Here is a 24600-nt window from a genome sequence, read left to right as displayed (position 1 = left end):
CCAAAGCACTTTTGAATTACCCAGCATAAATATATTAATTAACATCACAAAAAGAGGGATTCACTAACAGCCTTTCTGGTGCCACAGGGTACTGATTAAACTTTGCAATGAGAGTGGTGCAGAGCTAACATTACTATATTGTGCCCCCACCCCACCTCAAAACAGCCCCCAGCCCTATTGTATGACAAAAATTTGGCTACTTCCTATCTATCTCAGAGAAGAATTTCTGTTAGAAATTGGTCATGTTGCTACACTGCCACTCTTAGTCCATTCAATACCTGTTGCAACTTGACATGCACAACATTATGAAATTCCCTTTCTTTTACATGGGGTATATTTTATCAAATGAAAAAAATAATCTAACTTTCATAACCCTGAAAGGCCTTAAACTGAAACAAGATCTATATAACAAAACTAACCCCTAGTCTTAGGAGTCACTTTTGTCAAGCAGGAAGTGGAGGAAAAGCAGAGACATTTTAGATTATGAATGCAACTTTCCCACAGCCTAGCCCTAACCCTTCCCTCCTGCAGCCTAACCCTAACCCTCCCCCCCACAGCCTAACCCTAACATTCCCATCCCCCCACAGCATAACTCTCCCCCAAGTGCCTAATTCTAATATTTTCCTTCGGAATGCAAGCTGTTGGGATTCTGGAGCCGGAAGTCCGACAGCTGACGGGATTCAGGTGCCAGTATTCTTAACGCCAGCATCCTGACTGAAGGGATGCCATCTACATCCCAAATACTCAAGTATCAATACAATATACATTATTTTCATGTGTTGATACAGTAAGTAATTTTGTTTTATATTCACACAACTTATATGTTATAAAAATAGAAGCAGAGCCCTTACATAACCATCAGTTCCAAGTATTTTTCACCCCACGGGCGTACCAGTTGAGGCAGCCATCTTGTGTGCACTACAAAGGTTATATTTGATAAGCCATATCAAAAACTATGACATATACAGGTGACTGAAATTTTTGTAATATGCAGAGCCGGCCCTAGCCAAATTAGTGCCTGAGGCAAGATTTTGGGTGGTGCTTCCCTACGCGTGGGATCCTGAAAAGGGGTGTAGCCTCAGGGAAGGAGCCCTCACCCAGCACGGCACCCCCCTTTCCCAGCACAGTATCAGCACCCACCACATCTATCCCAGCAGAGCACCCCTCTACCAGCAGTGAGCACCCCAGCCCTCTCCCAGTTCCAAACTTACTTTATTTGAGCGCAGCCTGCAGAGCTGTCTGTCTCAAGGTACAGAAAGCCACAAGCATTGGACCCACTTTTCCTGTCTCAGACTGGCAGGCAGCAGCTGTGTGCGATGATTCCTGGAGATGGAGCCTAGAACCGTGAGGTGACTCACTACTCCGAGCTCCGCAAAGGCCCATGGTGAAGCAGCCCTCCCGTGACCACTACTTAAAGTACTGAATGAGCCTCTGCCCATGCAAAGAAGCTCAATCTGATTGTGTGATGCCTCAGAGCTGGCCCAGCGCTAACCACTAGCCACTGTACAGGTGCTCCGTCCCTGCAAACTGCCGCCGGCTCTTCTGCAGATGCCTGCTCACTGTTTGCTGCTGCCAGGCCCAATTGGAGCTGCCAGCTGAGCTGTGCAGTGGCAGAGTCTCTGCCCAGGTGGCAACAGGTGCCCTGCCCATTCCTGCACCAAACCTCCACCAACCAAAGGTGGGCTTGGATGCCCCTAGGCATTGCAAATCCCCTAGGCATTTGCTTAGCTTGTCTATGCCTAGGACCGGCTCTGGTAATATGATACACCCTGAATTAATAGATCCACAAGTTGTTCATTCTGCCCAAGAAAGAACCATCCGATAAGCAGATAAATAATCAGATAAATAAAAATGTGGATGTCTGGGCATGAAGGGGTTGTGATTGAGCTCATATTGCTGTTGAAATCTCCATTCATTCATTCAGCCTAATTTATGAATATGTGAAACAGATATGTTTTGAACTACAGTATTCTTTCTTTTTACTATTGTTTTGTCAGTATGAAATAGACTCTCTTACTGTCGAACATTTCTAAGTGTTTGCAATGTTATATGCTCTACCGCCTTTTTCTGCTTTCCCAATCCCGAGAGACAGCTGGTGTTTTGCTGTGAAAGTAAAATGTAGAAATGTCAACATATATCAATTACTGTACTACCAACAAACAAGTATATTCATCCAATACTGAAATCTAAAGCTGGAAAACCTTCATACAGTAAATGGACAAACTTTTAACAAAACCAATATAGTATGTTGATGTGCGGAGATATATATGTGTGTGTAATATATAAAATATATTACACACACACAGAGTTCTCATAAAGAAAAACTTAACTACACTTAACTACACATCATGTAGTGAAAAATCATTGCTTTTGTATGTCCATAGTGTTATTTCTTAAAGCAGCACAAATACCAGCGGCATATTGAAATATATGGAATATTATACATCACATATCCATATGTTCAGGCTTTCACCTGAAGACAGTTGACACTGAAACGGCCATTGGGAATAGTTGCTGGGTATGATTGTTGTACTCCAGCTATGACTGAACACATGGATAGCTATACCTGAGCCCCTGATTGGATCTCTTGGATGGAATGTTATTCTTTTATATATATATATATATATATATATATACTGTAGGATAAAGAGAGCACTCACCAAGTTTCGAGCCCTAGCTGACCCTTTGTCAAGACACAGAGACCACAAAGTTTGTCCAAAGCAGATACAAACAACTCCGCCTATAAGAGCCTATGTATACCCACTGTGTAATCCTGAGACACACCCATCAATCCACATTAAACAGCACAACCAATTAGTTGCAATAAGGCACAAATTCAGAGCCGCTAGCAAGCGCTGCGTGCTCGCAAGCGGCCCGATGTTTGGGCACTGCGCATGCACCGTGTCTCCGGTGAGCAGGAGCCCCACCGAGCGACTGAAGTTCAGTCGCTATGGGGTTCGCAACAAGACAGGGCGGCTGTCGATGGTGAGTGACAGCTCGACCCGTTTTGTGGGCGGGTAGGGGGGTGGCTGGACAAATGCAGTCATTGCAGTCACTTCAATGAACAGAATGTAAACAAGCAGAGAAACCATCATGCGTACCAGCTCAGTGGAACGCATACCAGGTGCTTGATTCATCAACTACCATCACAAAACTGCAGGCTTACTAGTTAAACATTAACACCTGATAAGTAATGTCAGCCTCAGGAGGGCATGCCAGCTGTCAGCAGTGGAACGCAAATACATCCATTACTATGGTAACAAGTCTCAGACACTAGGGCTACACTTGGCCCTCTAGTGTCCAAGTATCCCACATACAGAAAAACACATGCTCCACAAGAGCGTCCTATTCAATCATAAAGTTGCCACAGCAACCCTCAGTACGGTGGGTGAGTTGTGTATCAGGATCACACAACAAGCATCACAGTAAGTGTACACATCTAATACCAAAACATAAACATACCTCAACCTTACTAAATATGTTACTCAATATAGAGATAGAAATAAGTCTATATTAACACTAAAGAAAATAAAACCCGTGGACCATCTGGAAAATTTATTAACCTATACAAAACCATATTTATCATATATAAATCGTACAACCAACAAAATATATAGAAAAATATAATGTAAACAAAAAAAATGTAAACATAGAAAAATAATGAAAAAAAAAAATTTCATAAAAAATAATTATGCAGGTAATAAATCTTTGTTTAATGTGCCTTCCAGGCAAGAGAATTTTTTTCTTTTTATCATTGGATTTTGAAAAATAAGCTTAAGCTACAGATGCAGAATCTCAAATAAAGACATTGAGAGAATTCATCTCATTCAGGCCCTTTGGGGCCACAGTGTCCAGTTGTTGGATCCACCTGGCCTCTCTTTTCACTATAATATATATATATTAGAGATGTGCATACTCGGATAGGTTCGGATTTCCCCACCAAGTTCAGATTTTGTCCATGAAAGATGATGTTTGCCCATGAAAAGATGACATTTTGCCTCCGTCTGAGACCTGAAATTTGGCGTGAAAAATCTTAACTTGGCGGGAAAATCCAAACCGATCCGACTCTGCACATCTCTAATACATATATATTTATATATAATTATGTACAATGGAGGCACTCAGGACGACTTGCAAATGACAACAAAGAGCCCCTGTATAGTTATCAATGTTTCAGATTTCTGATTTTCAAATAATATAATAATACATAAAATGAGCTTACCACAAATAGCAAATTCCACATGTGCCCAAACGCTGGGAGTTCGTTGCTGAAGTGGCTTCACTAACATCGCAACAAAGTGAAACACCCATCACCAGGGCTACACTAGAGCTGCACTACGGGAGCTTATGCAGATTAAAAAATATCAAAACACACAAGTTAATGAACGTAAGGCAACTTGTTGCAAAAAATGTACCAATTATTATGCTACTACAGTGTTATTTATTAAATTAGGAAATCCTAAATATAATAACATGACTCAAGTACACAAACTAGTAGAAAAATGCACAGATATTTATGAAATAGACTATAAAAATGCTAACTCTAAAAAGGCTTGCAAACCTAGATGTTCATTAAGTCCTTTTGGAGTGAATGTGCAAGTCTATTGTGATTCAAGTTTCAATAATTGTGAGCGACCACCTCCCCTAATAGATCTAGGAACATGATTTATGATTTTATACCATAATGACTCTAAATGTGCGTACACACGGTACAATATCTATGAATGATATGAATGATAACTATATCGTTCAACGATATATCGTTCATAATGTTCATTTTAATGGAGTGAACAGCCAATGATGCGCGTTCCCGCATAAACGATAACGATATCTATGATCGTCTGTTCATGCAGGCCAACTTGCATGATATTGTCAACGGGATGCAGTCAGCATAACGGCGGGCGCTATCCCGCCCGTCGATATCACGACACTGACATCCCGACATGGGACTAAAGATAGGCGTCAAAATCCCGACGCCTGTCATTAGCCCCACTACAAAATCCAGACACCCGGCATACCGAAAGAAGGTAAGCCGGGTGTCTTAGCGTTTAGCCACGGGGGGGAGTGGGTTAGGTTTAGGGACCCCCGTGGGGGTGATTTAGGGTTAGGCACCCCCCCTGGAGGGTTAGAGTAGGGGAAGGGGGGTTAGGGTTAGGCACCACTAGGGGGGTTAGGGTTAGGCACCCCCCTGGGAGGGTTAGGTTTAGGTTGCGGGGCACTAATGGGGGGAGGTTAGGGTTAGGCAGTAGGGGGGGTTAGGGTTAGGCACCACTAAGAGAGGGTTAAGGTTAGGGTAGGGAGAGGAGAGGGTTATGGTACTTAGCTGCTGCAGTCGGGATTTCGATCCGTCGGGCTGCCGCTGTCGGTATTTGATCCGGCAGGGATTTAGCATGCCCCTGGGAGGGTTAGGTTTAGGATGCAGGGTGGGGGGGGTTAGGTTTTGGCGCTAACAGGGGGAGGATATGGTTAGGCACTAGGGAGGGAGGTTAGGGTTATGCACCACTAAGAGAGGGTTAGGGTAGGGAGAGTAGAGGGGGATAGGGTACTTACCTGCAGCAGTCGGGATTTCGATCCATTGGGCTGCCGCTGTTGGTATTTGATCCGACGGCTAAACAGCCACAAGCATTACATACCGATTCCATTGTCAACTCTGCCTGTTCAGAAATGTGTCAGGATGACTTCACTGAAAGATATCTTTGAAATATATCTTTCAAAGATCTATTTGAAAGAGATCTTTGAAAGATATCTTTCAAGTCGTTGGTGGTATAGATCGTACCGTGTGATCATCCAGCAAACCACCTACTCACCGACGACTATACCGACCCGTGATCAGCAATCGCAGGTCCCTTTAGTAATCTGCTCGATATCGAGCAAGTTGACTTGCATGCACAGATGGATGATATCACTATCGTCCATACATGACCGCGCATCGCTGGTCGATCGTAAGTTGGTAGGGACCATTTAAATGACCGATTTGAATGATAATGGTAACGATATCGTTATCGTTCAAATCAATCATTTAAATCGCTACGTGTGTACGCACCATAAGTTGTGTTGAGCTTCTAAGAAGTGCCTTGTGATCGACTATTTTTCCTATTTAATTAGCTACAAAAAAGCCCACAATGATGACACATTTAACTGATAAAATAGTACCTGCTTATTACAGGATTACTTAAATACTTAATTGCTGAAGCTGTGAGCCCTTTAATACAATGAGGTATAAATACAAAACTAGAATATAAAGTAGCTCTCCAACAGCTACTGTTACACAATCTAGCATTTCATATTTGCATGGTTAAGGTCTCATGGGAATTATAATAATATATGCCTAAAGGACATTGTTGAAATTATGATTATCTTGTTTTCAATTTCTCCCACACATACCCCTTGCTGTGTTTTGTCAATGTTATATCTATGCTTAGATATATTTTTTTCTCACCATTACAATGTGTGTTTAATACAAATATGAAAACAGGTAGAATATCACATAAGAGCAACAAACCAAAAACATTGGACAACAGTAATCCGTTTGGTTACCTAGAATATCTCCATAAATATTCAGTTTGTCCCGTCTTAATATACAGTACGGTATACTGCATAAGTAATCCAAACTGATGCTGTAAAAAGAATTGGTTTTCTAAGCCGCTGTTACTTGAAATGTGATTTGACAGGGGCTGATGTTTTATGTTGTAGAGTGCACTGTAATTTTGTTTGGCTCACTGCAGCTGCAGACATATATTTCATCATTTCTACTAGAGGCCTACAGTGCTTATTTATGGTTTATTACTTTTCAAAGAGTCTGCATAAGAAAGTGATTTTAAAACAATATGATTTGCCATGTTAGGATCAGGTAGTAATGCTTTCAGAAATATACCTATAGTACATCAATCAGATATTGGATTGGCATTCCAGTAACCAGTCACCCTTTAAATCCTGTGGCAATATTGTTGAAAAATTAGCACTTTTGACAGACTAGAAGTCGTCACATTTGGCCCAAAGTTTGTTTATTTGGACTTTGGGCCTAATTCAGAGCCGCAAGCTAGATGCGATCGCTCACACGGTGTGTATGTAAATTGCGTAGGCAGTGCAATCGCACAATAATGCATTAGCACGCCCAGTATTTCTTAGAGAGCGATCACATAGTGTATGCAGACACCCACCAGCCTGTTTTAAGATGCCCACTTGTACACGTCATATCCAGGAAGTGTATGAAACCATCGGTACATCAGGTAACATCGGATGCTATCACAGCGCTTGAGGTTGACCATACCCTGCTGCAAGCACTGCGAGCACTTCAGTGTAAAAACAAGCCAGGTGACATGCACTATGATGCTGTCCTATAGTTATGCACACCTCGAAAATGCAGTTGAGATGCTCAGGCACGTTTGTATTTGCACATCCACTCCCCCATTTTTAATGGGCAGTGCCTGTTACCACCTACAAACAGCTTCCCTGTCACTCACTCTGCTGGGCTGTCTATGCGCACTTTGATGCATACGCATGCGCACAATGCATACACACTGCATACCATCGGCAGCAGAGAGAGAGTAGGCATCTTAGCGAACAGATCTGAATCAGGCCCTAGGTTCTCTCAAGGAAGGAGCAGAGAGTAAAGTACATTATATATAACCAGTCTGTGGAGATGGCAGAAAGACCATCATTCTGTCTTCAGTAAAAGGATGGCAATAGAATTATTAAACATTAGAACCATGTTAGATAACTTTTTTCTTTTGCCATCGATGGTAAGCTTGTAATGTTTGCTCACCATTGATGGTTTTGTTCCAATGCTCTGTAATACCCCTTTTACACCAGAGCTAAAACCCGGGTTATTGCTGGGTCTACCCAGGTCGCAGCTCAGTCTAAAAGGGTCCCTGAAAAATAACCATGGTCAAGTGAGACCCAGCATTCCAACCCAGGTAGCTACCAGGGTCGGACCCAGGATGGACCTGGGTAATGGTGCAGTGTAAACAGCGCAACCTGGGTTATCCGACCTGGATCATGCCCAAAATGAGCTGATTGGTGGTTGTGGAGCATTCACCTCTCACTTTTTATGACCTCACAAGTTTAGCAGGGCAGACCTGGGTTCAGTGTGAACGGGGCTGACCTGAGAATAACCCAGATCGATGGTGCTGTGTAATCTGTGTCTCACCTGGGTTGGAACCATGTCTGAAAACCCAGGTCTGACCTGGGTTTTTGGTGGAAAAGAGGTATAACTGTCTTGTAGTTTTGCAGATAATGTGGTGACTCCAGAGCATGACTGTTTCCTTAGAAGCAGAATCTTGGAAGTTTTGGAGCCCAAGCAAGCCCATGAATACTCTCAGACCCATTATCCTTTCTGGCAAATGATAGAAATGCCAGATTGTCTTTCCAGGCTAGTTTAGATAGCTCAAAAATATTAATTACATTTGTCTACTTTGTAAATTATTGAATTTTTATAGTGTCTGTGTACGTACTGTACGTGTGGGTTTGTTACAGACAATATATTATTTTGTACTCTATACATCCTTTTCTAAACTCCTATAAATGGATATACTGTGAGCACGCAATGCCTTCAGTTCAACCATGACACTATTGTGTTGGGTTTTTTCTCACCGCCCAAGAACATACTATTAGGGGTAAAGGTACTAAGATGAGGTTTATCAAAAATGCAGCTTTTCAGCAATTTTGAAGGCTGTTGCTAATATTGTCGATTTTGATAAACCACAGCTTAATACATTTACGCTGTGGTTTTAAGTGTCTCCTAAGAAACTTCACCTTTGTGTGTTCTTTTAATATACAATATATACTGTAAGTAGCAATGGCGCAGGATGATTAAACATTGTCTGTAAAGAGCTGCATAATATGTAGGCAGTACATTAACAAGGATGATGGTTATCCCTATAACTTTTACACGTGATTAAATTAAATGAATGAAAAAAATATTGTATGATTTCTTAGGGCCAATAGTTGCCGTGTCATTTTGATAAAATTATATATTTAATTTAGTACTAGGATTACTTTTCTAATTTAGTTTTAAAAGTCATTATAAAAACACAGTTTTAAAAAACACATATACAGTGTGATGTATTCACAAACATGGTAACAATGATTTAGTGTAACAACTTAAAAATATGCAATTTTAGAGTTATAAAGGATTTATCAGCAAGAAACAGTTTGGCTTTGTTATAGAGCAGGGGTGGGGAACCTCAGGCCCGGGGGCCGTATAAGGCCCTCGGAATCATTTGGTCTGGCCCTCTGAGCTTTTTTCTGCTAGCCTCATTTGGCTGCAGGGTGTCTAGATTGGCACCCTGCAGCCAGAAGCTATGCAGCAGTGCCGCTTAGGATGCATCAGACGGTCACACTGCTGTCCTTACAGCTCCCCGAAGCATCCTCAGGATGCTCCGGGCATTGCTGTAATCACCGGCGATTGTGGTCCTTCCCCAGTGTGACATCACATGGAGCGGGCGTGGCCTGCAGCAGGCCCTCGAATAATGATATAAATATTAAAATGGCCCTCGGACGAAAAAGGGTTCCCCATCCCTTTTATAGAGGTATTACATTTTGACTTGCATGCTGGAATTGTAAACAATAATATAATAAATACTCCTGGAATATAGGTGACAGAGACCAAATATATTTTAAGATTTGTATGCCAGTGTATTGAACAAACATCCTATTTCTCATTACACCCCAGAGGACTTTATTAAATAGACATGTTTTAAAATATACACCCTCTGGTGATATAGGTTAAACCCTGGCAGTGTACAGAGAAACTATACTGAGTGGTATTGCGAAGAACAAAACTCTGCAATTACACTTTCTATAAACACTTTTATATACTGGGCCAGCTTTGATAGTATGCCAAGTTAATGTTTAACACACATGTTATAATATTAAATTAGCAAATGAGATACAGTACACCATTGCTAGCCCTGACTCATTAGATGTTGCCAATCCCATACTCAAGACACGCACCAAGTGCCATCAGAAATGTGCTAAGCAGTCAGGTCTGATTATAGATTTTGAAGAAACTCAAAAAAGTGACTTAAATGGGGCCAGAACAGAGATTCTGACCCTATCACTACTAGAGGATAAAGGCCCTCATTCAGAGCCGTACGCTCTGAGCAGAGCGCACGCTCTGAATGAGGGCTGGGCTCCATTTTCATGGAGCGTCCTCCTGGACGCTCATATAGCTGTGGGTCACCACCCACAGGCTATACGAGCGTGCATTGTGATGGTCGCGATGGTCGAGACCATCGCGACCATCGAAATTGCGAGCCGGAGCCTGCGGTTGAGGTTTTCAACCGCAAGCTCCGGAGTGATTTTGGCTCTATCAGAGCCAAAATCACTCCCACTGACATCACTAGTGATGTCAGTGGGCCGGCTTCTGACGGGAGGCGTTCCCGTGGGAACGCCCCCGTCAGGGAGGCACGCCCCCGGCACGCCCACCAAAGGGGGCGTGCTGTCAATCAACATTGACAGCACGCCCCCTTTGATCAGACACAACGAGCGAAGGACTTTCCTTCGCTCGTCGCGTCTGGCGCATGCGCACGACGGAGCTCCCTCCGTCGTGCGCATGCTCAGTCCATAACATCGACCCACTTGCGAGCGGACTGCCGCTCGCGAGTGGGTCTGAATCAGGCCCAAAATCCTCTAAATAGTGCCTCTGGGTTTTTGTTTACAAGCCCCTGCACACCAAATGAAGAAGTGGAAGGAATGTTTATATACTGTCAGGTACCCGTTTTGCTAGAAAACAGAACAAGGAATAACCTACTCTAATGTATTAATAGATATTCCACCTACTGCTATATAATAGGAAACATCTGCAGATTTATAAAAAAAAAAAAAAGAAAACTTAATTTAAAAGACAAAACAAGTTTTTAATAAATATACTTAGCACTTTTGTATTTTTTTTTATTACAGGTGACATTAATGTTGTTTTTCCAAAAGATGACTCTTCAACTGCAGTACCAGCTGTTATCAGTACTATTAAAACATTGCCTGCCTACATAGATCCAACATATTCAATCATATTGGTCGTATCACCGTCTGAGCATCCCTTTACAGATGAAGAAGCTATATCTACCTCTAGTACTAAAGTTATATCAAATCTACTGGAAGAGGTAACCCCAGTACAAGTAGACATTGTTGAAAGAACAACTATGGCAGTAATAGGAGTATTTGAAGACTCTGCTCCAGAACTAGTAGTAGTGTCTGAAGAACACACAAATCCGGAAATAGAAGTAATTGAAGATACAACTCCAACAGCCTCACAAAGTCAAATGCATGGCAGTGATAGAGAAAAGGAAAATTCAGGTGTAGTGAGTACAAAAGAACCGGAAGGAAGCGCAGATTCTACATCAAGTTCAGGCACTCTCTCCAGCAATACTGCAGCATTCTCTTCATTAGAGAATTCTATGTCTAGCACTGCTCCTTCTGCTGATAAAGGAAAAGAGCTTGTTGTGTTCTTTAGCCTTCGGGTGACTAACATGCCATTTTCTGATGACCTATTCAATAAAAGTTCCCCAGAATACAAAGCACTTGAACAGCAATTCCTGCACCTGGTAGGTAAACATTCATTAACGAGATGAGTAAATGTGTATACATGATAGAACTGTGCTATATGTATGTAGGTTACAATTTAGTATTTATTTTCCAACAAAGAAAGACAATATTATGTTGTGTCTTTTTTATATAGAACTCTTGCTGAGAGATGATAAGTAAAAGGTCTGTTAATGTAGAAATAGCAAAAATGTAATTAAATAATTCAAGGTCATTTACAATATCCGATGAACAAGCAATAATAACTCTTGCACTTCACTAAAACAGCTACTAATATGATTTGTTATTAAATAATATCAGCACTGGCCTGTTGTTAACAATGTTATGATTAAAAAGAAAACATTTGCATGTTTTGATTTGGTTCACAAGAGTGGATGTGGCTGCATTTATTTAAAAAATGTCATACAAATTTACAATGCATCATAAATATTGTTTTTGAAATGTGATTGTAGTTTGTACATTTACAATATACTATACTATGCTATGGTTGTGTTTTTGTTTTGGTAAGCAGGTATTTGAGTACATATATCAGAAAGATAATTCTGTATTATATACAATATGCACTGCCATAAGAAATAATCTGCATAAATCTGTAGTATTATATACAATGATCCCTATTGTGCATAGTGTACAGTATATAAAGTGATAGATAGATAGATAGATAGATAGATAGATAGATAGATAGATAGATAGATAGATACTATATATACATATATTTATACACTAGTGATATAACATTTTAGCATTTTCTACATACATGTGACCTGAATTGTGTTCATAATAATATATGAAGAGAACACAATAAATCAAATAGTGATAAAAAATTATCCAACATTAAATGTCGTTGTCAGAAAAATTAAGTAAACCGCTTGGATTATCACTTTAGTTAAGGAGTCAGAAGATTCAATTATTTGGGTGACATTCAGATGTGAGTTTGGTTGGCAATGCCCTATTTAAAATACATAAACTGGAGACTTAAGCACCGAAGTCTGGTCTTCACCACACAGGTATGTGTACACATGCCAAGCCACCAACAAAGGTGATTTCTAAAAACCTGCAAAAAAGTATTGTTGATGCTTATCAAGCTAGAAAAGGTTACAACAATAAAATATTTTGGCCTTCACCAATCCTCTAGAGTGGTTGTCCAACAAAAATCACTCCAAGGGATATAATATTATGGGAGACCACTAAGATCCACATAGTAATGTAAACCTATATTGGGCTGAATAAATTCAAGGTTCATAATTCTGCTACTGGCATACAGTGAAAAAATGTATTGTACATGGGAGGATAGCAATTGAGAAGCCACCTCTCTCAGAGAAGAACATTTCTGACTGTTTAAAGTTTTCCAAAATCCACCTGGATGAGCAAGATGATTACTAGAACAATTAATATTGTCAGTGGGCCTGATTCATCATGGATAGCTATTATTATCGCGGCTGGGATTATGCACTCAGGTATGCTGCAAAAATACGCTAATGTATGCAATCGCAATGCCATCACACAGAAAGTATAGAGACGCCCACTACCGTTATCTTACATCTGTAATACCTTGCAGTCCTGCTTATACAATGGAAACATCAAGTAACATCGGCCCCACAATTACAGCAGGTCTGACCTTACTCAGAAAATGCTAAACACATTGCAAGCAGTGAGTACTCAAGCTACGTATGCCGTCGCAGGCTTGCCCGCCGTTCAACTGGACAGGCATGCCTGTGTTTCTCCAACCACTCCCCCGTCACCACCCCTAAATGCTGTCATCCCTTCACTCGGTCTGCCATGGCTTTGGGTCTGCGTAAGTGATTGCAGTGCGATCAGAATCCACAATATTCATGCGCAGTATGCACCATCGGCCGATCTGCATACGCTGTAACAGTTGCGATCCGTGATGAATCAGGCCCAGTGTTTGAACTTGCGCTCCTATACATTTACCACAAATATTTGTTGAAGTTAGTCATGGAATCCCAGAGGTTCACTTACTTTATTTTATGTTGGGATCATTTTGACCAATATTGTACATGAGTGAAAAATGTGTCATTTTGTGTATTATTTGATTTACTGGATTCTCTTTATCTATTTAAATGATATAGATAAAGATTATACTGGGTTCAAAATCTTAACTTACATACATTTATGATCAATTGTACTGATCTGATCAAATATCTTGCAGTGATCAAAATGTGAAACAACTAATAGAGCTACCTTTCCTATTATGGAAACCCCATTTGGGTTCCTGAAGAAGACCCTTGCTTATCGTCTTTAAATTTGGCGGCAGCAGGACTGGCATTGAACTTGGACTCAGAACCTATCCCATCGGGGAGAGCACAATACAGGATATTCAGATGGTGGGCATAAAATTGGACATATGGATAAGAGGGGCACAAAACACGACTTATAGATGGGGGCTCATTGGCTGTTTGATGGGCCTTTTAAACACCTGGGCATGGGGAGCCTATTTTTCCATGATCACTCACCCTCATGTCAAAAGGCTACTCTACTGATTTATCATACTCTTTAATTTTCTGCAACAACTTCCAATATTCCTTACCAACTCATTTGACTTGTAGACTTTTGCCACCAAATGTTGTTACTGGTGCAATCTCCTGGCATTTATTACTTGCCTGTATAAGGATTCACATATGAAAAATGTGGAACACCACACAGATTCTATTCGACAACCACCCTATAAATATATACTCAATATTTACTATCCAGAATTTGTATATAAAGAGTGGTGTGCTACCTACTACCGTTATTCATATATACACAACAAGGAAAAGGAAAAGAGGTAGTGTATCGGTGCACTAGTCGATTAGTTACATAATTCTGAAAACATAACTTTTATTAGATATATGCTATAATATATATCCCCTCTAGGGAAACATAGCGGCGAAGTATTAAAAATATAGACTAAAGAAAGAAATTAGGGTTATATAATAGGTGCCGTCTTATAAAGAGATCAACTATCCTATCTGTGATTGAATATGCTTTAAATTATACATCTGTGCTGATCCATATCTTGGATCTCCTCTATGAACTCCCACAGTATATAAACTGTGTAAATGATATTAAATTAATCAATGAGTATTGGGAGGTTATAATCAATGGTTGACAATTTTATTGTACAGATATTATATTATGAGGACATTATTAATGAATAAAAAATCAGGTAATCCTATTGTTCTTAGACTGCCTTTATCTCCAGGCATATATTCATCAACACAAATGGTGTTCTTTTTAATATGTTCACACAATTCAGTGATGTGATACCATCACTGGATATCCCATATACATACAAGAAAAAATTCACAATGTTGATTAATCACAGTAATGATGTTTAGCTAACTCCCAATATTCTTAACTACTTCACCATTTAATGTTCAAATTCAGCATAGTTAAGCTAAATTGGTGGTAACATGTTAGTGTTTAGTTTGTCCAATCGTCACTGCGCTGATGTTTAAGTTGCCTTTATATATCGGCAAATGTCCATTAGGCACATGTGACTATTTTAATCTAATATTCTATATGGGACTATCCCTGAGATTTAAATATCTTTTTGGTATCAGCGCCTATGCATCGATTAATCACTGCAGATTATATTAATGCAGTAAAAAAAACACTGGTGTCACACACTATATACTGATAGTAATCCAATAGGCTATCATATTAATCTGCCTTCATATATAGGCAGATATCCAATAACATATGTGGCTTTAAGGCAGCAATATTGGGTTATCTTCTTGTCTCAGTATATACTCGTCACTATAATTAGCTTTATCATGTGGTTAAACTGGTGAATGATATATATATATTATTCTCCCTTAGTGTCTCATACACATAAGAAGTCTCCGATCACAGATATAATTAATTGCAGTCACATTCGCTGCTATACGGCATCATGTATGCTCACAGAATACATTATGTTTACTGAACTATCAATTAGTGCTATACTGATGCCAAATATTAGTTGATTATCTGTTGAATATAAACCCAGCATGCATCTATTATCAAAGCCGTAATCGGCATAATGTGTTTGTGCGCACAGAGAGAGACCCTCAGAGAGGTCCGATGCGCATTTCGCCAGCAGCTTTTTCAAAGGATTAACCCGATGGGTGTGTCTAGAGGGTTTAAATACCCTTACCTGTTCCTTTCCGGCCAATCAGAGTTCCATAAAAATTGGGATTTGCGAGGCAGGAATAAACATTGCTTGCCGATCTTTCAACAGGCAAAAGCAATGGATTGTGGAGAAAGTGATTCTATTATGATAAGCTTATAGATTTAACACTGCTCATCCATCCATGGGTGAAATGAGGAATTCATTTACATGTTGTTTCAATACTTGCAATCCAATATATCAGACATCTTGGCCTTAATAAAAGTATTATTCCCAATATAAGTTAATCATATTGCACTCACTATCCTGGGAATAAGCTCATAAATTAGCCAACATTATTAAGGGATGGTATTTATTCATTACTCAAGCCCATTAATATATGCATATGTATAAACATATCCATCTCATATATCCTAAATGTGTATTAAAATAAAATAAAGTAAAATAAAATAAAATAAAAGTGCCGTGATGGTGCAAATCTTTCTAAATAACAAAATAAGTGAAATTAAATATTAAGAGAGAGAATAAAAAATAAAAAACATATGACTCTCAGTTGTGACTAAATAATTGAATAAAAGACAAAACCAACAAAGATAAAATAAATGTAAGTAACTCACCATGATCAAATAGATTTCATATCAATTATTAAATAAAAAAGTGAATTTATAAGAATAATTAACACCCCATAGGATAATTAATTATTCATTGTGAATAAACAATATATATATATATATATATATATATATATATGTGTGACTCATAGTGTATATAAAGAATATATATTAAAATATATATATATATAATACCATTATAAGGATAATTAATAATTAATCAATGCATTGCTAATATTAACAGGGGATACCCTTTCTTTCTGAAATATGAAATCATAATTTCATATCCAGAATTAGTTATCCAATAGTTGGTTCACAGGAAAGCAGAGTAATTATTCCTCTCATTCAAACCCCAGGGGTGGACGCATCCCATCAAAAATATGAGGTGCTTCTGTTTTGAGAAGTTGTTTAGTCATTTCTCCTCCCCTATTATCAGTTTTGATTTTTTTTTCCAATATGAATGCCTTCAGTAGATGCGGATTACTTTGATGATGAAGTAAAAAGTATTTAGCCACTGTTGTTAATGTTTTAAACTTTTTTTGATCTGTGTCTACATTGCGAATGTTTCCTGCATGTTCTAGCAGTCTTTGTTTAAAAGGTCTGCTGGTCATGCCAATATATTGAACATTACAGGGACACATCAAACAGTATATGATATTCCTTGAGTTACAATTTAGGAACTCTTGAATTTGCCAAATATGATTATATTTGTCTGAAAATTGTTTTGTATTGACCATATGTTAACCAACCTTACAGTGTCCACAGCTGAAAAAAGCTTTGATTTTTATTCCAGTTGTGGACTCTGATCTAAAATGGCTATGTACCAAGGAATCTCTTAAATTTCTAGATCTTCTCCAGCAGATTTGTACTCTGTCTCCAATGATGGTAGCTAGATCTGAGTCTGCCTTCAACACATGCCAATGATGTTGAATAATCTCTCAAATTTTTGGTTCTCCTGACAGAATGTGCCAATGAATCTTATTGGTTATTGTTCCTGTTTCTTTGTCCTTAATTTGGATTTAGGATGAATTAACACCTCTCTTTTTTGCGCTCGGGCTGAATGCAAGGCTTTTTGTGTAGATCTTTTACTATATCCTCTTGCCCTTAGCCTCTTGTCTAGTTCTTTAGCTCTTAGTTCAAAGGTCTCATCCTCACCACAATTCCTATGAGTTCTTAAAAATTCCCCTTTTGGTATACCCATGATCACTGATCTTGGATGGGAACTTGTAGAATGTAGGATACTATATGTAGCTGTTGGCTTTCTGTATATGTCAGTAATAAGATGACCATCTTCTTTGACTGATATGGACAGATCTAGAAAGTTCACTGTCCATTGGCTCATCTCCATCGTCAGTCTTAAATTCAAGGTATTAGAATTAAGGAAGGATATAAATTCCTCAAGTTTTTCTTTTTCTCCATCCCATATTATGAAGAGATCGTCTATATAATGCAGCCAGAGAAGGACATGCTGGGTATGATGTCCGTTGATTTACGTAAAAATGTGTTCCTTTTCCCACCAACCCATGTATAAATTAGCATAGGTTGGTGTGCACACTGTCCCCATTGCAGTCCCTCTATGCTGTAAAAAGAAGCCTCCATTAAAGGTGAAAAAATTCCTAGTCAACACAAACTCCAAGAGTTGAACCAAAAAGATATTAAATTCAGAGTAGATATCCATATTCAGAAAATATTCAGTCACATGTAGTCCTTTATTATGTTGGATGCTAGTATAAAGAGATTCCACATCACATGTGGCCAACCATGTTCCTGGGGTGATAATAAGGTCTTCTATTTTTGCCAAAATATCCATAGTATGCCTAACGTATGATGGGAGACTTGTGACAAATGATCTCAAGTATTTGTCGATGAAACAACTTGCTTTTTCTGTTAAATTGTTTATACCAGAGACAATCGGTCTACCAGGCAGATTAACTTTATCCTTGTGGACTTTCGGTAACATATAGAAAATAGCCACTCTTGGTTCTTTTACCTCCAGGTATTCAAATTGAGTTTTATCTATCACGCCCGCATCTCTGGCTTGTTGAATTAAGTTGTTATATTGTTTCAAAAAATCATCCATTGGATTGGATGACAATTTCTTATAACATTGGGAATCCAACAGTTGTTTTTCAGCTTCTTTCACATACATTTCCCTAGGCCATAAGACTATATTTCCACCTTTGTCGGATGGTTTTATCAAAACATCTGGCCATTTCTGTATATCTATTAGGGCTTCATGTTCTTCTTTGCTTATATTACGACTGATTCGACCTTTTTTGTATAGTAACTGATCTAGGTCCTGTGATACCAATTCTGTAAATATTCTAATATATGGATTACTGTTAATTTCAGGAAAGAATGTTGATTTTTTCTTCAAAGGGTATTTATCAGGGATTGTTACTGAAGACTCATGTATCCCATTACTATTTTGTAACTCAATTAGATTTTCCAGAGCTTCTTTTTCTTCTGTGGTATCGAAGATGTATCTGGGGTCAGAAATTTTATCACTAGTGTTCGGTTCTTTATCTTGAGAGTTATTACTACAATTTCCAAATGAATTATCTTTATTTAAGAAGAGCTTTTTGAGAAATAATTTCGTCGCAAAGAGATGTAGATCCTTTTCCCACTCGAATCTATTCATGGTTTGTGTTGGAGAGTAGGAAAGGCCTTTGCTTAAGATCTTTTTTTGTTGTTCTGTGAGAATTTTATTTGATAAGTTGATAATCTGCAATTCCATTGGTTCTTCTACTAGTATCTCTTCCTGTACGTCTTCGGTTTCTCCCATCTTCCTCCCATATTCCGAGTTCTTAGGTTTCTTCCTCCCTCTCCTGGTCCTTTTATATTGGGATTTTGATCTTCCTGTCCTCTCCCTAAAAAATCTCTCGGACCAAAGGTGTATTTCTTAGAGGTTGATGGTGTACCACAGTTATCACAGTCCGATGAGTCTACTTCTGAGGTGGTATAACTATAATCGGTCTTAGTCATCCTGATCTTTGGCTTCCTCCATTGGAAAACCTGATCTTCAGCATAATCGTTTCTATCTCATTGAAATTTAAGTTTTTTCCTTTCTATGATTAATTTTTCAATATTTTCTACTTCCAAAATGTGTTTTTGATATGCTTTTTGAAAATTTTCAAGGTTCTCAAATTGTTTCAATTTCTCACTTATGCAATTTATCTCCTTTGTGCATTGTTCTAAAATGATCTCATCATGTTTAATCAGAATCTTATTAAGTTCAAAGGAACATTTGGTGAGGGTATCTTCCCATTCTTTTTTAAGTGACTCATTGGCCAGTTCAAAGGATGGGAATACCCTAGGTCTTAGACCCCTAGGTATCATGTTACTTTTCACATAATTGTCAAACGTTAGTCTGTTCCAACGTGTTCTTGATTGTTTGAGTAAAATTTTCTTCAACTCTTGTAGGCCTGTAGGCCAATCATCTTTATCACCTATTCTGATTAAACTTTCATTAGAGAAAAAATTGCTTGCCTCATTTCGCCATTTCTCCTGTCTATTAGTGAGATCTTGATTTATACTGAAGTTGGCCAGTTGGCCGGAAAGATAACACAATAATAAATGCAAATTAATTGCAAGAGGGGTAAAAACAAAATAATTTTATAGTCAATTTCTCATCAAAATTTGAGTATCAGTTGATACTATCAAGAATCGTGCTGATGTTAGAAACTGAAGACTTCAGTTTGTGTAGACAACGATTCACATATGAAAAATGTGGAACACCGCAGATTCTATTCGACAACCACCCTATAAATATATACTCAATATTTACTATCCAGAATTTGTATATAAAGGGTGGTGTGCTACCTACTACTTTTATTCATATATACAACAAGGAAAAAGAAAAGAGGTAGTGTATCGGAGCACTAGTCGATTAGTTACATAATTCTTAAAACACAACTTTTATTAGATATATGCTATAATATATATGGATATGTATTACTCTATCTCCGCTAGAACCTTGGGTATTTTTGTCAATCTAATGTCTCTTACTTATGGTCTATAGATTATGGTCCAATTCTTTTCTTTAAATGTACATGGTTTGAACTCCCCTAACAAGCGCAGGCTTGCTTTGTCCACCTTCCATAGACACAGGGCTAAAGTTGTAGCACTACAAGAGACTCATTTTTCATCTGCAGCCCCGCCAATACAGAGTGCGTAAGGACTATTCAAGTCTCTCTAGATGACAGATATGCACGTTAGCTAATTCCAAGCATAAACTAACATAAACTCGTCCACTTTACTAACAGTATAAACGTGGAGTCGCTAAACCCACAAAACAACAATAATAATAGTAATAGTAATACTATAGGAATTTTCAGAATCTGAATTACACACAGTAACAAAAACAATATGCATTAAACATGCTTATTTGACTATAGATGTACTAGAAAAGAGTCTCAAATTAAGACTTTTTGCAATAGTAGGAAGGATGGAAACCCTTAAGGGTTCCCCCCTCTAATTTCTTATTAGTAAATAAGGCCCTTAAACTAACAGAAATACAAAAATACAGATTTTTGTTATTCAATTTGGTGCAATCAGACAATAAAAGACATGATAGGAGATACATAAGAAATGACTATCTCATGTAAAAAATGTAATCTAATATCTCCGGTCCTATCGATAAAACAGGGCTGACCAGAATATAACAGAGATAACACAATAGCTGTATATATGTAGTAATCTCACGTAGCTTTAGACAAGTCTTGAGTTACTTGAACGCTGGAGCCAGAAGCACGAGTAGACACTGGGATGTCCCATTCTGCCAGAAGCTTAATTCCAGCTTCCACAGTAGAGATTACGTATGAGGAAGCCTCGTAGCTGACCAGAAGCTTTACGGGAAACCCCCAACGATACGTGATGTCATTATCTCTTAGAGCTGTAGTAATGGACTGGAAAGAGCGCCTTTTGGACAGAGTAGCCACAGACAGATCAGGAAAGATTTGAAGGCCCCCCAAGGTGTCTGTGCCCTCAGCTTGACGTGCAGCGCGCATGATTTGCTCTTTGAAATGAAAGAAATGGACACGCAATAAAGTGTCTCGTGGGTAATTTCCAGCTCATGATCTCGGTTTGGGAAGGCGATGTACCCGATCAATTAACAAGTCTTGTTGAGAAGCCGTAGGCACCAATTTAAGAAACAACTTTGAAACTTAATCTGGTAGCTCTGCATTAGATACAGAATCTGGGACACCGCGAATCTTCAGATTGTTTCTTCGTGAGCGATCTTCCATATCCGCCATTTTATCTCTCATAGATGAAACCTCTGATTGGAGTTCTGCATGGGCTGAGAGGAGCTCATTATAAGATGAGACCAATTCCTGCATCTTCACCTCTATATGGTCTGTACGCTTTCCCAGCCCCAGAATATCAGCTCGGATAGATTGAATGGAAGTATCCACTCCCTTTAACACGTCAGACCGAAATGCCGTGAAAACCTGGAACATTGCCTGTGTAGTTAGTGGTGCATTAACATCCAGGTCTAGTGCTAGGTCAGCAGCTGAAATCGAATCCCGTGAAGTGGACATAGATGACGCTCCAGATGTTGGGGAAGGTATCTGTCCGACTTTAGATAAAGGGACAGTAGGAAAACGGATTGGTGCTGGAAGTTTTTGTTGTCTTGTTTTCTTTGACGGCATAGTCGGAGAAATACGTAAAATCTCTCTTTGAAAAGGACCAGAATGATGTTTTGGGGAAAGCGACTCAGGAGATTACTGCATGGGTAGGCAGGGCATTACCCGTGGAGGTGCAACATTCTTTAGATAGGTATCTTCACATCATCGACACAGTGGACTCTGGTAAGTATCTATTAGAATATTATCCGCTTGTAAGGATGGGTTAACACACAGGTACTGGGCTCTGTCTAACGCTGAACAGCCCCTATAGACAAGATGACCAAGCAAGAGGGGAGGGTCCCCTATGCACCATCAGACTCCCGAAAAACAAGCTGGCTGGGTTGATGTTACAGCCACTATCCTGGGCAAGCAAAGGGCATAACAAGCTAGACAAATGGGCACAGGGGCTCACAGGTCCAACCGCCCAGGCTCCAAAGACGGGGGTTGTCTACGGGGACTGTCGGTTATCTTATTACCAACAGATACAGAAGGCCAACAGCTACAAATAGTATCCTACATTCTACAAGTTCCCACCCAAGATCAGTGATCATGGGTATACCAAAAGGGGAATTTTTAAGAACTCATAGGAATTGTGGTGAGGATGAGACCTTTGAACTAAGAGCTAAAGAACTAGACAAGAGGCTAAGGGCAAGAGGATATAGTAAAAGATCTACACAAAAAGCCTTGCATTCAGCCCGAGCGCAAAAAAGAGAGGTGTTAATTCATCCTAAATCCAAATTAAGGACAAGGAAACAGGAACAACAACCAATAAGATTCATTGGCACATTCTGTCAGGAGAACCAAAAAATCAGAGAGATTATTCAACGTCATTGGCATGTGTTGAAGGCAGACTCAGATCTAGCTACCATCATTGGAGACAGAGTACAAATCTGCTGGAGAAGATCTAGAAATTTAAGAGATTCCTTGGTACATAGCCATTTTAGATCAAAGTCCACTACTGGAATACAAATCAAAGTTTTTTTCAGCTGTGGACACTGTAAGGCGTGTCAACATATGGTCAATACAAAACAATTTTCAGACAAATCTAATCATATTTGGCAAATTCAAGAGTTCCTACATTGTAACTCAAGGAATGTCATATACTGTGATGTGTCCCTGTAATGTTCGATATATTGGCATGACCAGCAGACCTTTTAAACAAAGACTGCTAGAGCATGCAGGAAATATTCACAATGCAGACGCAGATCAAAAAAAGTTTAAAACATTAACGACAGTGGCTAAACACTTTTTACTTCATCATCAAAGTAATCCGCATCTACTGAAGGCATTCATAATGGCAAAAAATCAAAACTGATAAGGGGAGGAGAAATGACTAAACAACTTCTCAAAAGAGAAGCACGTCTCATATTTTTGATGGGAAGCGTCCACCCCTGGGGTTTGCTTTCCTGTGAACCAACTATTGGATAACTAATTCTGGATATGAAATTATGATTTCATATTTCAGAAAGAAAGGGTATCCCCTGTTAATATTAGCAATGCATTGATTAATTATTAATTATCCTTATAATGGTATTATATTTATATATATATATATTTTTTTTATATATATATTCTTTATATACACTATGGGGTATATTCAATTGGCTGCGAGAAAAGCCAAAAATCCGTACCTGCGAGGTATTTCCTGCAGGTGCGGGTTTTTTGCTATTCTATTAGGTGCGTGTTTTTTATAAAAACACGCTTGGGAGGTTTTTTTTTGCGCACCTCCTGAGCAAGCATGATTTTTCCAGAAATCAATGTTCTTAGGAAAAATCACGTGTACTTGCTCTGACAACCCCACCCCCTCCCCAAAGGACTAATTAAGCAATTGGAAGTATCCAATTAGCTTAATTAGTCCTTAATTACTCACCTTCCGAAGCACTGTCTTCTCATCTTCTTCTGCATCCAGCGTCGGGAGCCGGCTCTTCTGCAGCAGCGGTGAGTATGTCAGTGTGTATGGTGTATGTAAGTGTGTATGAGTGACTGTGTGGTGTGTGTGTGTGTGTGTGTGTATGAGTGCATGAGTGTGTGTGTGACACCCAGTGCGGTGTTTGTGGCCCCCCCCCCGGAATGGGCGCTGGGAGAACTACATCTCCCAGCAGCCCTTGCTCCTCCCATCAGCCCCCAGCAGCCCCCTCTCCAGGAAGAAGAGAGAGGGGAGGCCGCCGGGAGCCGCGGAGACCCGGACAGGTAAGTGATTTTTTTTTCTTTTAAATTTACGTGGCGCGTGGTTTTCAGTGATGAAAACCCCGTGCCCACTGTTTTTTTAATTGAATCCCGCGGGTATCGGGAGCGCGCATACCCGCGGGATTTCTAAATTGGCCGCGAGGGGTGCAAGGTTTTTTCCTCGCAAAACCTTGCGGCCAATTGAATATACCCCTATGAGTCATATATATATATTGTTTATTCACAATGTATAATTAATTATCCTATGGGGTGTTAATTATTCTTATAATTCACTTTTTTATTTAATAATTGATATGAAATCTATTTAATCACGGTGCTTTACTTACATTTATTTTATCTATGTTGGTTTTGTCTTTTATTCAATTATTTAGTCACAACTGAGAGTCATATGTTTTTTATTTTTTATTCTCTCTCTTAATATTTAATTTCACTTATTTTGTTATTTAGAAAGATTTGCACCATCACGGCACTTTTATTTTATTTTAATTTATTTTATTTTATTTTATTTTAATACACATTT

General features: G+C 39.1%; 1 protein-coding gene across 3 annotated transcripts in view; it reads left to right on the top strand.

The window, feature by feature from the left end:
- The window catches only part of IMPG1 (interphotoreceptor matrix proteoglycan 1), a 316264-nt gene that overhangs the window by 205219 nt on the left and 86445 nt on the right, over positions 1–24600 (top strand). For all 3 annotated transcript variants that reach the window (XM_088471628.1, XM_088471631.1, XM_088471624.1), the window contains exon 11: positions 10903–11543. In XM_088471628.1, the coding sequence (XP_088327754.1) occupies positions 10903–11543 (641 nt within the window). The remainder of the gene's footprint in view (positions 1–10902; positions 11544–24600) is intronic.

Source organism: Taudactylus pleione, unplaced genomic scaffold (genome assembly GCF_031769625.1).
Source record: "Taudactylus pleione unplaced genomic scaffold, aTauple2 ptg000015l, whole genome shotgun sequence".
Taxonomy (NCBI): domain Eukaryota; kingdom Metazoa; phylum Chordata; class Amphibia; order Anura; family Myobatrachidae; genus Taudactylus; species Taudactylus pleione.
Note: the sequence above shows the minus strand (reverse complement) of the source record. Positions and strands in the feature narration are given on the sequence as shown.